This window comes from Mycetomoellerius zeteki, unplaced genomic scaffold (genome assembly GCF_001594055.1).
Source record: "Mycetomoellerius zeteki isolate Tzet28-1 unplaced genomic scaffold, Tzet1.0 scaffold452, whole genome shotgun sequence".
NCBI classification, from domain to species: Eukaryota; Metazoa; Arthropoda; class Insecta; order Hymenoptera; family Formicidae; genus Mycetomoellerius; species Mycetomoellerius zeteki.
The window spans coordinates 8,952-26,444 of NW_017257449.1; the positions used below are offsets into that span (position 1 = coordinate 8,952).

The 17,493-nt window shown below is 38.2% G+C and overlaps 2 protein-coding genes across 2 annotated transcripts; one reads left to right on the top strand and one right to left on the bottom strand.

Annotated features, from left to right (window-relative positions):
• Positions 1–967: 967 nt before the first annotated feature.
• Positions 968–3,502, bottom strand: LOC108726920 (uncharacterized). The gene is made up of 2 exons (XM_018454746.1): positions 3,302–3,502; positions 968–1,141 (listed from the first exon to the last, which is right to left on the bottom strand). The coding sequence occupies exons 1-2, from the start codon at positions 3,500–3,502 to the stop codon at positions 968–970; spliced, it is 375 nt and encodes a 124-aa protein (XP_018310248.1).
• Positions 3,503–4,484: 982 nt separating this feature from the next.
• On the top strand, positions 4,485–6,308 carry LOC108726917 (putative nuclease HARBI1). The gene is given in 5 exon segments (XM_018454743.1): positions 4,485–4,699; positions 4,913–5,059; positions 5,514–5,775; positions 5,957–6,048; positions 6,050–6,308. Coding segments are annotated over 5 exon segments (975 nt in total).
• Positions 6,309–17,493: the final 11,185 nt, after the last annotated feature.

Sequence of the window (17,493 nt, forward strand, 5' to 3'; positions counted from 1 at the left end):
GGTCCGCTGGGACAAAAATATCTGAAAGCAGTCTTGAGCGGTGAGAAAGCTGTAAACATTGACGTTGTGTACGGAGTTTATTTTAGCGACGAGGGAACGATGCTCGGCGACAAACGTATCGCCTTGGACAAAAACGATGATATAATTATAAATGGGAAAAGATACAAGGGAACACCGGGTCTGTATGAGTTAATTTTCATGAAATTTCCTAATGAAAATATATGCACGGATGATGACATGCACACCTACAAGATCATTCTGTTGACAACAAATGCGTATAGACGCGGTCATAGCGCGGATAGTCAAGTACTAGGTAACAAGGGGTACAAGTATTGTATAAGAATATAATCGCGCCATTGGTGTTGGGTAAAAAAGTTGAAACGAGTATAAACAAAAGATTCGATATACCATGACACTAAATGATAATAAGATTGACTACATTCATTGGGACGATCCCAACGAACTTGTGGATCGTCTCCGATTGCTTGAGGCTTCGCGCCAGGCGGGGCATAATGGTCACGACAACGAGATTCTGTCGATTATCGAGGAACTTCGAGAAGCTGGTCTCGTTATAAATTGATTTAGCGCGATACGCGTCATTCAGTCGATGTCGAAATGCCGATCAGCAAGTTTGGACTATCGCTCGGAGGAGGAAACGTATCGTACTATCAGTGGAGCGGATCGCTCAGAAATTACGTACGCGATAACGCTCTTTGCGTAGTCGCAGCCGACTTTGATGCAAAGTCACGCAAGATTCGATGTTTAGCGCCACCAGTGAATGATGCTGATGCAGCAAACAAACGATATGTGCAGCAGAGTGTTCAAGATTTGAAAGATCGACTTGACGAAATCGAGAGGAAGATGACATCATTCCAAAATAATATGCAGGTTATGCTAAACGAATTTGAAAAGACGATTCGAGAAGTGAATAATCGCAATAACTGAGAAACGATCGCTGGTTGATGAATTACACGCTGCAGCGAGAAGAAATTTTCCAAGAAGACGTGTCATAGTACACGGATACGATGACCAGTGGCAGGCGGATATGGTTGAGATGCGTCCGTATACACGCTGCAACAGAGGTTATCACTACACTCTCACCGTTATCAATGTGCTGAGTAAGCACGCGTGGGCCGTACCACTCAAAGCCAAGAGCGGGAACGAGGTGACAAAAGCGATTGCAAAGATAATTCGAGACGATGAAAGGTGTCCGAAAAATTTGCAGACCGACAGAGGAAAGGAATTTTACAACTCGAATGTGCAGAAACTCTTGAAGAAATATAATACAATATCATTCATTACTTTACATATTCTGTAATGAAGGCATCGGTCGTTGAGCGGTTTACTCGTACGTTGAAGAATGATATGTGGAAACAATTTACGCACAATGGAAACTATAGATGGATCGACATGCTACCACGCCTCGTATCAGATTACAACGTGCGAAAGCATCGAACTATCGGTATGCGATCCATCGATGTTACCCCTGCAATGGCCGACAGGCTCTTAACCACGGTGTACAATCATGTAAAGATTGCCGCACCCGCGCGATTCAAAGTGGGTGATTCGGTTCGCGTGAGCAAATTCAAGACGATCTTTGAGAAAGGATACACGCCGAATTGGACTACGGAGGTCTTTAAAATCATCAAAGTGCAACAAACTAATCCAGTGACGTATCTATTGGAAGATTCTCGTGGAAAATCCATCGTTGGAGGATTCTACGAATATCTTTTGCAGCAGGACAATGCACCGTGCCATCGCACTTCCATCATCAAGGACACCATCAAAACGCTGAAATGGGATCTGTTACCACACCCGCCGTATTCACCAGATCTGGCTCCTTCTGATTATCACTTGTTCCGGTCGATGGCGCATGACTTGGCTGAACTACACTTGGCCAGTTTCGAAGAAGTACGAAATCGGATAGATAAATGGTTTCGGACCAAAAACGAGTCGTTCTATCGTCGCGGTATTCATGCATTGCAAGAGAGATGGCGAAAATGTATAGCTAGCGAGGGACGATACTTTGAATAAACCGTTTTTTGTTTTTTTCTTGAAATTTTGCATTTTTCATTGATCAAAAAAACCCGGAAACTTATTTGTACACCTAGTACGAACTGCATCGCGTCGCTAATCCTGATGTATATCTCGTTGAAAAAGTGTTGCGTAAGAAGGGAAACGAGGTTTACGTGAAATGGTTGGGATTTGACAATTCGCACAATTCATGGATTCATAAAGACAATGTATTATAAAATTATACATTATATTATACATTAAAGTATTACATATATTCATTATAAATATATTAAATATTACACATAGTATACATATTTTATAATACATATCCACACATTTTATACATATTATACATTTTATACATATTATACATTTCATACATATTATACATTTCATACATATTATACATTTCATACATATTATACATATTATACATATTATACATATCATATTATATAGTACATTTTATACATATTATACATGTTATACATTTCATACATATTATACATATTATACATATTACACATTGTATACATGTTATACAATACATATTACACATTTAATACATATGCGAAATGCGTTTTATTTACACCGGTAATGTCCCCATGGCAGCGTGTTGGTGGAAGCTGATACGATATACCGCTTATCATCGTGCGGACTAAGAGCAATTTTCGTTTCCGATATCGTGTACACCTCATGCAATTTTGATCTAATGCACGACTGTCTGCGCGTCATTTCGATTGCGTCGTTCAAGTGTCGTGTGTAATCCTCAAACGTTATGGATTTTGCCACAACGCTGCTCTTGATACCATTTGCCTTTTTCGTATCTTTCTTTCCTTGCACCTCAGGATTAGCGACGCGATGCAGTTCATATTCGTAGAATCCTCCAACGATGGATTTTCCGCGAGAATCTTCCAATAGATACGTCACTGGATTAGTTTGTTGCACTTCCTTGCACACGTAAAGCGTATATTTTCGCTCTAAGCCCGACGAAATCAGTCATGACGGCACCGTTGTTCTCATCTTTCATTAGGCCTGGAACTTTTTTATTAGCGAGCGGAATATCGTACGCGTTATCGATAGAGTAATCACTAGTGTCAAATCTATTGATGTCGCGTTTCATGATATCGTAAATGTCATCACATTCCATATGGTATATGAGACTGTTAGTATCGGTATACGTACATATTATAATTTTGCATTTATCGCGAAACAGCGGTGCCATGTACTCATGGTGAAATTCGTACAAACACGTTTTAGATATATCGAGGATGCACATACCCACGTATATCGGTTTGTCGAACTTCACCTCGAGCTTACGCAGTTCTATCGCGACCAGATTCTCCGAAAAGACGCTACGACTGTGGAAGTTTGGTTTAGCGATCATTACCTCCGCACCGTATCTACCTTTCCATTTTGTTAATAGTTTTACGTCGACGCGATCGCGCACATTCTCCATGATTTTGCCAAATACCGCGTTATTCATCAGTTTATATAAATTTTTCTCAAAATCATTCTTCGCCAATGTTCTAAATTTGGTGTTTAATTCTATATAATCGCGAAGCCATGGAGCTTGCGCGAATTGTAGTATACGGTGAACCTTTGCGATAACGGAGACCGTAACGAGTACACTGCTGCAGGTTGCGATAGTGGATGACGTAACGTTGTTTATTGCATAATGTTGCGAGGAGCTTGTCTTCGCGCTTGCCGGGTGGTTTCTCGCACGTCGGACAGAGCGGTAGGTCAGTGTGCGCGTCGTGGAGATGTTGAGGGTACTCCAAGTCCACCTCGAGAATATAGCCTGTCGGTGAATCTAACGCGATGGTCGTAAAGTTGAAATTGTGCACGTCATCGATCCATCGAAAATCGGCGTAAGGCAGTGGTTGACACATTGCCCAGCCGTAGAGTTGTTGACGTCGTAGTACATCAAGTACGATGACGGTTTCGATGGATCGTACTACGGCATGTATTTGTTGTTGGCTCGCGCGTACCTATTTGAGCACTGACTCAGACCACTGCGTATTCCGCGCTCGACAAACATGATCATGTCAATATCTGTGAGCAGTTCAAATTTTACACCTGTATGCTTCAACATGACATCCCATGTGAAGCCCGGTAAGATGTAATAGTACGCGGGGTCGAGCCCGCAACTGTCGCGGAAATTTTCAAAGACGTCGGCCAACAACAATACATCCGTTTTTAGATACAGATCGCTATATTCACCGAGCGTTTGGATGGAGAACCGCCGCCACACGTTGACGGAATGCGCGTAATGACTCTCAGGCTGTGTTCCAAAATTGATTGTCAGCGCTGCAGGTATGTCGTCATAAAAACATGCTACCAACAGCGTTCCAATTTTAGCAAGCATGCTATTAGTGCGAATACGCATTTCAAATTGGAACGATATTTTCAGCACTATCGGTCGTACGGAAGAGTGTTGTCACTGAATGTGAAACATTAACCTTGAAATGGATAGACACGAGCAACAAAAGATTTTATTTGTAATGTATTTAAGAGTAACGCTTGAAGAATCTGATGAGGAATCTAGCGATGAATCAGATTCGGCAGAAATAGTAAATGTAATAAATAATTACTATGAACGAATACCCAAAGTACATTGCCAGAATTACATCGAAAATGTAATTTGGGAGTATACTGACACTGATTTTAAAAGTCATTTTCGGTAAGTTATTTGTAGAATAGCGATTATTTATCTATTTACTTCTATAATTATTAATGATTAAATTCTTATTATATATAATAAACTAAATAATGGAACTTGCATATATACAACTCATGAGTTGATCTTGCATAAATGTTGAAAAATATTGAACATATTTAAATGTACATACAATTTAAACACAGAAAAAATATGTTTTAATGTTTCTTTTTATAGCCTCAGTCGACAAACATTTATATTTTTATTAGAACTATTAAGTCCACAATTATCAAAACAGTCTGAGGGATGTGGTAGATATACTATATCATCCGAGAAAACCTTATTGTTGGCAATATGGATGATGGCAACTCCTAATTCATACAGGTGAGTTTTATTGGTTAAAGTAGGATTTAAGTAGTCCCAGAAAAAATGATTGATCAATGTCGAATCGATGCTGTTTCAACATTGCTCAGCGTTGAATCGATGTTGATTCAACGTCGATAGATATTCGATTGACATCAATTGATAAATCATTTTTGGCTAAGAGGAATAAGAAATGTTAACATTTAACAATATTAAACACAGAATTTTTTACGACCGTAATGTGACTATACAACAATATGGAAAATAAAGATTCTAAATGAGCTGGATTGAATGATTGAGCGTACCGAATTTAATTTTTAGTCTTGAAACACAATCCTTACACAACTACAGTAATATTACAAATTAAGTTGACCAGCAATTTAATACTATAATGAAGATGCAATTTGACTGTTTAAGGTCTTTATTTTCTATTTGTTAATATTCATTTCACACATTTATTTTTCTAACTATGAAGGTGTGTTGCTGACCGATTTGGGGTGGGTAAAAGAACAGCTTGGAGAAGTGTTCAGAAAGTTGTTAATGCACTCTATTCACATCTTCACGTTTTTATCAAATGGCCAGATGCAGAAAGAGCTGAAGAAATTTCAACATATATTAAAAACAAATACAAATTTCCCAAAGTAATAGGAGCAATAGATGGTACCCATGTCAAAATTCCAGCACCAAAATTACATGCTGATGCCTACATAAATAGAAAAGGTTATCATTCTATACAAGTACAGGTATTTTTTAAACTGTTAATATTTTAAATATATTGAGTGGGGTGGGACTTGTTTGACTACATTGCAATTTAAGACAATCATTCATATTGATCGTTTAATTGAAAAACTCAAGGCAATGGTCTCTGTGACTGGTTGTTGACTTAAAAATAAAGTAATAATTATTTTTCATTTTCAGTTGATATGTGATCATGAGTTGAAGATTATGTATGTTTATGCAGGATCAGTACATGATATGAGAGTATTTCGACTGTCAGGTTTCGAAAACTTCACAAAATTTTCCAGAAAATAGTCACATATTAGGTGATGCCGCATATAGTATTCACAAATATGTAATGGTTCCATTTAAAAACAATGGACATTTAACAAATGCACAAATTGCGTATAATACTTGTTTGTCTCAAGTTAGAATGATGATAGAAAGAACAATAGGTTTATTGAAAGCAAGATTTCGGAGTCTTCTAGATATATTACCTGAGAAGAACAGATCTGATACCGAAATATATTGTTGCTTGCTGCATTTTGCATAATATTTGCTTGATACGTAATGATTTCATTGACGTGCCGATTATTGTGCAACTGAATGAACTCGAAAGAAATTTTGAAAATAATGCAATACCTCAAGCTTTACGAGAGGAAGGAATCGAAAAACGAAATGGAATTGTGCATTATTTACAGAACGGGAATTTTTAATAAAGCTATAAGTTATAATTATGATAGTTATAACTATTATAAGATAAATCCATTAACAAATCAAATCAATCAAGACTCCTCACAAATTAAAGAATTGAAAAGAGTAACATATATAAAGTAAAAGTTATCCTGTAGGGGAGCTCACCATGACAGGATAACTTTTACTTTATATATGTTAGTTTGTGTTTGCTCTAAGGAAGGCTCAAAAATGAGCCGAAACATGTAAGCGCGTTTAGTGAATAAAGGACTTTCACTCTTTATAAGTGTATTATTTGCGCGACGTCTTCTGCGCCTGACTCCTAGTGCCCTTATTCTTTTCAATTCTTTGTTATAAGATAGTTATTATGATAGTTATTAGTTATTATAATAGTTATAAGTTATTATTACGTTATAATTATGTATAAGTGTGTGTGTGTACACATATGTAAAAATTATTTTTTACTTTGCGTATCAATTTCTGCGTCCGACTCCTTTTTTAACACAATTCTTAACTCAATTGTTAAAAAGGTGTATTCATAAGTAATTTTATTTATAACAAACTTGTATTATAATACAGTAATCTTTTAATAAATTTGCATTTTATTTATAATTACAGAAAAACTATATTAATTTTATTACCTTTATTAAACTTATTAAACCGTATCACAATGTTATTCACAATGTTTCTTTGGATAAAAAACAAGTCTTATCTTAATTGTTTTTCTTATATTAATTTCTATCAATTTTTTATCTCTTATTCTGTTCTTAAAAATTAAAAAATCAAGATAATAACCATAAATATAATAACCATAAAAAAATAACCAAGACAATATTTATAAAATCAAATTAAAGATAATAATAAAAAAATAAACATAAATATAAAAAATATAAAAAATAAATTAACCAGAGATTGAAATTAATGTACATCTACATTGATAGAAATAAACTTTTATCTTATGTTAAACTCGTTCTAAAATTTATTTTTTAAACATTTCTGTCATTATTGCTTCCATTTTGTCAAGTCGTGCCATTTTTTCTGCATGCCTCTTTTGAGCATTGTTTTCCTTTTCTTTTTTAATTTCTAAAGACTTCTCTAAATAGTCTTCTAATATGCTATTTATTTTCCGTTTTCTTGATACTGCAATTAAAGAAAGTTATTAGATAAATAATTAGCAATAGTAAATGACAATTGTATACATACTACAAAATATTTCTAAAAAAAAAAATTTACTAACAAGTAACACTACCCAAGTGCCACTCCGGGATTGACTTCTACCTATGCAGATTTTGTAAAGAATCGAAAAATATTTGATACGTATTTTTTTATTTCGGCAGACATGATGTTTTAAGGGCTGAAAATAGGGGTTGAAATATTAAATTTTTTAATAAACGGGTGTATTTCCGAATAATGCTGTTATGCGATCTAGCTGTAATTTGATATATTTATGTATTTTGATGTGCTTATTACGAATATGATAAAAAAAATTGTCGCCAAGGTCATTTTCAAGGTCAAAACTCAAAAAAATCGCCCAAAAATTGGTCATCAAATTTTGATTAAATTCTTGCCAGAAGAGCAATTTCTAATATGTTATTCTCAAGTCAGTCACTTGTTTTCAACTCTAATATATTAATTTTAATGTACACGGAGAAAAAAAACAAGTGAAATACAGTAGCAATTCATACACGTGCGGAGACAGTTTTACTGACTTGAGAATAAGATATTAGAAATTTGATGACAAATTTTTGATAAGAATTTTGACCTTGAAAATGACCTTGGCGACAATTTTTTTTATCATATTCGTAATAAGCACATCAAAATACATAAATATATCAAATTACAGCTAGATCGCATAACAGCATTATTCGGAAATACACCCGTTTATTAAAAAATTTAATATTTCAACCCCTATTTTCAGCCCTTAAAACATCATGTCTGCCGAAATAAAAAAATACGTATCAAATATTTTTCGATTCTTTACAAAATCTGCATAGGTAGAAGTCAATCCCGGAGTGGCACTTGGGTAGTGTTACTTGTAAGTATAAATACTTTATGTAACTTTCTTTATAGATTCCAATCAACTTAAAAAGGAAGGTGTATATATATATATATATATGCATTGCAATTTATGCTATTTAATTATTATCGAGGTTTAATGTATAGATATATTATTTTATATAATGTCAAATCATTATAGTCAAAATATAGTCAACATATAGTCAAAATTACAATATATATATATATATATAATGTAACTTTATATATATTGTAACTTTTTGACTAATTGTGATTTATCATTATATAAAATAATATGTCTATACATTAAGCCTCAATAATAATTAAATTGCATAAATTGCAATGCTTTTATGTAATTCTAATATATTTATTATATACAATTTTAATATCATATATACTTTTATGTAAAATTATAATATCATACTTCACAATATTCCCATTTTTTTCTGTTGTTTCCTGATTTTTTATTATGATCACACACGCACACGCACACGCACACGCACACGCACACGCGCACACACACACACACACACGCGCGCGCGCGCACACACACACACACACACACACACGCACACGCACACACAGTAACAGATTTATAACTCCTTTTTAAAGATTGGAATTTCGTTGCACATTTTGTATCAGATATCTGATATTCTGCTTCTTTCATTTTTTTCGACAGAGTACTCCAACACTGTTTTGAAGAAACTTTCAGATTGTCAAACATCGCTACGTGTTCTTTATATAGATTAATAAGTAGCAAAGTTTCAGCACGATTCCATATATGTAGATCTAGATAAGTAAAATAGCTATGTTAGTATTTTTTTTCATCAAATTTGTTTGCTTTAGCTTACCTTTCGTATCTGTAGTTAAATCAGTACTACAGCTCGCAGTATCACAGTTTGTAGTACTACAGCTCGCAGTATCACAGTTTGTAGTACTACAGCTCGCAGTATCACAGTTTGTAGTACTACAGCTCGAAAATGCATCTGTGTTATTTATATTTATACCTAAGAGATTATTTATTTTAATAATATTAACAATATTAATTTCTTAATATTAAAGTCATAAGCATTTGTCTTTAAGATTTGTAATTTTTGAAAATATATATTATACATATATCACACACACACAAATAGATAATTATTCAAATCAAAAAATTAAGTCTTAAAGTAAATTTTCACCTGTTTCAGTTTGTATATGCTTCTTGTTTTTATTTGTGTCTTTTATTGCTTGTTGTAATAAGGAGTACGCAAATATATGATCTGTAAATAATAATATAATAAGAATAATATAATTTTAATTTTTATTAGAGAATAAATCAATAGAAAAATAACTTTATTTTTGGTCGAAGCAGATCTTAGACATTATTAAATATTATTATTAAATTGCTTGTCAATTTAATATGTAATATTACTACTAGTTCTGTTCATAATTGCGTTCAAGACTGGAAAAGATTAAGGCGTGCAGTTTATAGAATTGGATATGTATTAATAAATTCACACTGAAATATTCAAGCATCAAGAGTTGCTTCGAAAACAGGATTATTTCTCTTAATTTAAGAATAATGTAATGTAAAAATAATATAATACTACATACGTATAATAATAAATTAAAATGTAGAAGTTATGTACATTAATAAAATAATATATAGAGGTTAACAATAATAACAATAAATATTTGTCTGAAAGGCATTAACCACGAACACCAGATAACAGTAGCGACTATTATAAATCTTTTATTAAATGCAAAGAATTGATAAATGTTTCGGTCTCAATTGGACCATCTTCAGTATTCAAAATTATAATATAGATTAATTAGCGCATTTCTATCCTACGTAACATATAAACGATTTGTCTGTGGTCATTATTGCTTATGTCATAAAATTCTTACATATGACATAAGTAATAACGACCACGTAGACAAATTGTTTACATGTTACGTAGGATAGGAATGCGCTAATTAATCTATATTATAATTTTGAATACTGGAGATGGTTTGATTGGGACCGAAACGTTTATCAATTCTTTGTATTTATAATAAAAGATTTATAATAGTCGCCTGCATTGTTATCTGGTGTTCGTGGTTAATGCCTTTCAGACAAAAATTTGTTTTTTTTATGTAAACCACGTTTACTTCGTTTAATTGTTAACAATAATAAATTAATTTGTAGAGGTTATGTACTTTAATAAAATAATGTATAGAGGTTAACAATAATAAATTAATATATAGAGGTTATGTATTTTGTCCACATCTAAGATTTATAAATATGTTTATCATTTCTTGCTTTCTCAGCGTCCTCAGGTGAAACTATTATTTTTAATTCTCTATTATTTTCCGCATCAATTAGTAATAATTCCTCTGTGGTGCTCGCCATCTTAGATGCTGTAGCTGTCTCACCTCTTCAGTCGCAGCAGCCGCAGCAGAAAGTGACGACAAAATTAATGACGTCATACTTTCTCGTAGCACTGCCACAGCGTGCTACGATGAATTTTGGAACGGTGTTGATAGTGCTGTCAGCGCTGGCAATTCATTTTGGAACACAGCCTCAGATACCGTGTTGTCCGTCAATGAACTGTAGAATGACTCGCAAGGCAGCAAGCACAATTCGTTCAATTTTTCACTGCAGTCAATGTACTCATACGGAAAGACGCCCTTTCGCGTCAAAAGATTAAAATCTTCTTCCGATAAATCGGAAAATTCGCGTCGCAGTACCCGCAGCTTATCATTGTTCAGAAAAGATGCCAATCTAAACTAAAAGCGAGAAATCTATATGAATCTATGAAGCGTAATTGTATGCAATTTTTTGATTGATTTTGGTACTGTCAACATGTTTGAATGAGATGTATTTTTCTTTAATTATCGGTAAAAGATCAACGCGTCCTTCGTACGTGGTGGCGATTTCCTTGATAATGAAATGAGTGTCGTAACCAGATAAGTTATGGAAAAATACAGGTATGCAATGCGAATCCTTATAATTTAGATTGTAATTTGAGTGCGCGGGGCCTCTGTATCGTCCGGTTAAGTGGCAGTGATCGCGTACCCGCGTATCGTCTGGTGTAAACGGTTTCTCGCATACGTGACAATGCGAGGCGCTGTTAAATTTTTCCCAGTTGTCGCGCGTGAAATCCGCCATGGGAACATTAGCTGAAGTTGTCGACTGTACACTGTGCGCTAGATTTTTCAATTCTTCTGCGAACCACGTTATACAGTCTTTGTCACGGCGAAATCAGTAGCCTGACAGCGAGCTGTTGTAGGAGCAGTGCACGTAATACCCGATACTGAAAACGTGATGTTGGTACATGTGCGTAGCGGATTGTGAATCACTATTCATCTTTTCCAATGTGCACTCAAAATCGGCGTAGACTACGAACGGGACGCACTCCTTCCTGCAGTGGTTGCGGAAGCTCAACCACTTGTCGTCCCCGTTCGGTAGCCTTATCGCACAATCGTTCAATTTCCCACAATCCTCACTGTGAATCTCCAGTTTTGCGCTTGACTTAAAGTAGTGGAGGTATCTGAAAAAAAAATTATTATTGTTATTATAGACAATTTATTTAATTTATATTATTGTTATTATTATTATTTATACGTACCTATCGCAGAAATATTTCTTGTGCCCATATCTATTGATTTGCGAACTGACAAGGCGGGACAGATCTTTGATCAGCGCGAAATGTCCCGCGCTATCATCCTCCACGTACAAGAGGTTTACATGCTTGCTCCTCTTTCGGTCGGCGAGTCGTATCGGCACAATTCTCTTCTCGATGGCATATACATTGATGGAAATGTTGAGAGTTTCAAATTTTTTTTATTTAATGTAACGTCATCGGAAACTGAATATCTTGGAGATTCAGTATTGATGAGTAGTGCGGATATGATGATTCCCTGTCCACATGTTTTTGGGCTGGATGCAGGGCTGCAACCACCGACCACGCGAAACACCCATTGTCTGTGGATCGCACGTTGATCACCCCTCTCTTCAGCATAATTTCTCGCGAGAGTTTGATATGACATCCCACGCGCAGAGGATTTAATTTATTCGCGTTTACCGTTAAATTGAGGATACGTGACAGTGCCCACCCGCTGTCATGAAATTCTTCAAGCGATGCTAGGATTGGCTCGACGACGCGCGACATGTACCACTCGCGCAAATCTGCATTGATATAGTTCATAGTTCCGGGTAGTGATACTCTTGTTCGCGCGTTTGTCACCGGCTATGAATTCACCGTTAAATACTATGTTTATCTTTAAAGAGTCACATCTCTGTAAAACACACTGCACACTCTCGAGCACAATTTCACTCGCGTCTTCGAGGAATCGGCGAGGTTCGACATAATTAGAGTTTATTACCGCGTCTGTTAGAATCCAGCTTTCGAACGCCGTTTCGATCTCGCGCCATCGAAGTCCATATCCTGGGCCTACGTGCATAAATCGTTCGCGCACTGAATCCTTCCAGCTTTCAAGTCGCGCGATACATGCGATCACCGATTGTCTATTACCGGTTGATAATCGCGGGCATTTAATACGGCTCTGTTCTTCCAGACATTCTATAAATTCGTCGCATCGCTGTTCCCACTCGACGTACTTTTCTCTTGTATTAAGCAAGGTAGCTTGCTCAATCAAATCTCGCTCCATGTTGTCACTTTTGCTGTTAGATTGACTAATGATGTGATGCGCCTAAATCCTTACATTTTTATATCATTATTTGTGCTATTTATACTGATGATATCATCGCGAAACATTTTAAATGTCATTGAAAAATTCTTTCATTACGCTAAATCTAACATGGTTGTTGTATAATTGTATCATATTGAACAACTTTTTCGCAACCGCTGCATTTTGTGGTATCAAATTACATTGATGATTTCATCATCGGATGTATCTAAAATCTTTTGTATGCATTTTTGCAGGTGTTAAATTGATCATGTCATCGCGAAACATGTTGCGACGTGTTTTCACAAAGCACTTTTATGGTATTAAATTACAATGATGGTCTCATCAGGCGTGTCTTTTGCATAAATTCTTAAACTGCAGCCGCATATTTGCAATGTTGCATTTTTAACTATTGTTCAGTAGTGGGATATAAACATTAAAAAGGAGGTGAAACGATATTACTGCATCAGTCACTCAGACGATTTCGACTACATCAGTATGGATTCTCGTGTTCAGCATGAACCATGCAAGTAAGTATATCACTTATATCTGCAAAATGTTTTCTATAGACGGCTTATTCGTTTTGTTGCTCATTACAGTGCGCGTAGCATTTTGAGGAGGGTGTTCGCGCTGACACCGACAGCGTACAAGTTTCTGGAGATCGGGATTGCCGCGGGACCAATGGCTCACGTGGAAATTGCGATCGGTGACACTCAAGGTAACCGCATCGTCCTGCCTCATGCTACGTGGACGGCGTTTATCGAAAAAAAGGATGATATTGAGCGATTGGTGCAGTCGACTGCTCCGTCGTCATTAGTGATTCAAAACTTTGTGATTGAACTTGTTAAAATATGCGATGTGGACACTGTGAAATTATCTTTGTGTGATAAGTGTTTATATTTGAAACCATCGACCATGTTCTTCATGTTTGAACTGGAACAATGTGTTGAGCATGTATATTTCGATTTGTGTCAATGTACAAATAGTGTAAGCGATAAATTTAAATATTTCATTACATATTTACGTCAAAATTGTATTATGAACAAATGCGATGCTATAAATATCTTGCGTAAGATTTATGATAAAAACTCACATATTGATTTTATATGCTCCATATAATATTGTATATCATGCGTTACGTGAGTAATAAATGTTTATTAATATTCTACACATCTCAGTATTTATCATTATTCATTCCATTCTTTCTACGCTCACCCACCTTCCTTCCTGCCGTATCGTATTACGCGCGCCGAAACCCGTGCGCGACAGTTTCACCGCGCCCGTATTAAGCGAATCTGCGATAGATTTAAGATATTTGCGAGAGTAGTTGCGGAAAGCGTTCATACGGAGAAAATATGAAGCTGCATATGGTAAAACCAGTAAGTATGGCAAGTATGGTAAATATATAATTGCTTAAATAAATATATCTCCGTCTTCGCATTATATCTTTCCTTCTTTCCTTCCTTCTTCGCGGTATCACGTTACATCGAGCGCGACACATCGCGCTGTTCCTAAATAATAGATACGCGCAAATGTAAAGTTATAAAATAAAACAATGAAATAAATGAATGAAATAAATAGAATAAAAAGTAAATGAAATAATAAAAATAGAAATAAAAATAAAAACAAAAATAAAAAATAAAAACTAAAAATAACTTTGCGTTCGGGAAGAAAAATACGGCTGCATAAGAAGAAGATACCACATAAGAGCGAGAGAGATGGTGAGTATACACGGTGAGTATACGTGGTAAGTATAGTGGGGACCGCGCTCGGCGGCGGCGGCCCGCGCGCGCTGGGGGCTGCGGGCCACGCCCGGAGGCAGCCGAAAGGACTGCGCCCGGAGGCTGCCGGAGGGGTTGCGCCCGGAGGCAGCCGGAGGGACCGCGCCCGGAGCCAGTCGGAGGGGTTACGCCCGGAGGCCCCGCAATGGAATTTTCCACACCTTGTGACATCATCCTCCCCGTGACGTCGTCCCCCTCCCCGTGACATCAACCCCCTCACCCTGTGACGTCACCCACTGTGACGTCATCCTCCTCCTCTCCTCCGTGACGTCAACCCCCTCACTGTCGCAGGTCTCTTGGAGACGAATAATTCGACGTCAGTTACTAAAGAGAGTGTGTATCTTCAAAATGGATTACCTGCGGTCTCAAATATTGTTGCAGATGAACAGGTTCCTTATGAAACAAAACGCGGCAGTGAATGCCGCAGAAGAAGTACAAGATACGCGCTCTCATCATCTAGTAAATACCCGGCTAGAGGTCCTTGAAACCAATTGGGCAAAATTTCAAGTCGAGCATGAGAAAATATGTCATACGCCTAGTGAAGGAATTCTGAAAGAGTCTTATGTAAAACATCGAACATATGAACGCTGTCAAGAATTTTACGTTCAGGCTAGAGCGTTGTTACTTGAACAGCAAGAGTCGATAGAAACTTCCAATTCTGGTTCTCGATTGTCGGACTTTGCTACACCTGAAACTCGTCACAGTAATGCTCGTAGAAGCTTGCCCAAGATTAGCTTGCTGACATTCGCAGGTGATTACCACTCATGGAGATCGTTTCACGATTTGTTCGTCTCAATGGTAGTCGACAATAATGATTTGACTAGTGTCGAAAGGATGCATTACCTAAAAACCTGCCTTTCTGGCGACGCCGCTCGACTCGTCACGAATCTCAAAGTAACAGATAACACATTCTCAATCGCTTGGAAAACCTTGATAGCTCGTTACGAGAATAAGCGTGCTTATCTCTGCACAGTTGGATAAACTGTTTGTACTGAAACCAAACAAATCAAAATCAGCACAGGAGCTTAATACTATGATCGCTACAGTTAGCGAATCACTTGTAGCCCTGGAAGCTTTGGACTGCAGTACAAGTACCTGGGATCCGTTTATGGTATATTATTTGGCACGTTTATTGGATGAAGACACGCGCGAAGAGTGGGAAGTAAGATTAGGGCCGTCTACGTTGTATCCTATGCTGAAAGAGTACGAGGAATTTGTAATAGGTCACACTAGAGCATGGGAAAGCATGGTTCTCCCATCACGGGTGCCACCTTGTCTTAGTATGGGAGCTCCCTTCGGACGATGATGTCCCCATTACCAGGCCCTTCCTCAGAGTCACTTGTGGCTCTGGGGCGGGAACCGGGTGGGGGTCTCCGAGGGGCTAAGGGCACTCCATCGGGTAGGTTACCTGCGGTGACACCGGTCACAGCAGGCACTCTGGCCTGCCTCAGCCAAAGGCGGCGTGGGGACCGCTGGGCAAGGGACGAAAGTAGGTCGAGGGGTTATTCGCGCTCCGCTGGGTGGGCGAACAAAATAGAGGGTCAAGTGGGGAACATGTTTCGCGGAGTACGGCAAGATTTGCGTTCGATAATTTCGAGTACGGAAAGGGAAGGGACGTCGGCGTGGGTAGGGTTCTCGCGTCGCGAGCGGGTAGGAGGAGGATGAAAGGAACGGAATCAGGTCCCGATCCTCACCATCCTACCAACAGGGGTGTGCCTTCCCCCTTATATAAAAACCCGGAGGTATAGTAACGGGTAGGTCAAAATGGGACGCCGTCGGTGAGGGGGATGCATGGCGTCGCCCGATCTAGGGGACGCTCTGACAGGGTTACACGTCACCCTGGTACAAAACACGGACGTGGAGTACGGGTAGGCCAACAGGGGCCAGGGGTCGTCCTCCCCCTGCAAATCCTCGTAGGATGGTACATGGGTAGACCAAATGGTCAGGGGCACGACCTCCCCCTGCAAAAACACGGAGGATGAATTCGGGTAGGACAGGGGTGCTCCCTCCCCCTATGAAAACACGGAGGATGGTTCGCGCTGGGGGGAAGTCGCGCGGAGGTAAACGGCGCGGCGAAGTAGGGTGTGGCAAAGGGATGGGCTCTGCGAGCCCGAACCGGAGCCACACAAACATGGATCTGCCTCTCCATGGCCCTCGAGGCAAATCGGAGGTAGGAACACGGGTAGGACTGCATAAAGCAGTAAAAAGGGGTCTGCCTTCCCCCTATAAATCGGAGGCAGGGACACGAGTAGAGCTGCTTGGATGCGAGGGTCTAACCGGACCACCGTCCCTGTGGCCAAAACGGAAGTCCACCTTCCTCCCCCCACGGTAGGGAAATACGAAGGCAGGGAAACGGGTAGAGCGGCTGAGAGGTGGTCCCCCCTCGATGGGGTCCCTCTACAGACGCGAAGCAGGGGTCCCCCTCACCCTGTCATCAACCGAAGGGGCGCGCTGCACGGGTGGCGCTCCCGGTGGACACTCCCATGTAAATATGTGGATGACCGATGTCATTCAAGATCAAAGGGGTCCCCACGATGGGGGAATGAACGCGTAGGTCGGGTCTGCGGACTTTGGTCACTCGAGCTGGCCAGGGTC

What these genes read in the sequence shown, in the direction of transcription:
- LOC108726920 (XM_018454746.1), bottom strand. Translation starts at nt 3,502, where the DNA reads ATGAATAACGCGGTATTTGGCAAAATCATGGAGAATGTGCGCGATCGC. An exon ending in AGTTCGACAAACCGATATAC is followed by an intron (nt 1,142 to 3,301) that starts GTGGGTATGTGC and finishes CTTGGCTTTGAG; the next exon opens with TGGTACGGCCCACGCGTGCT.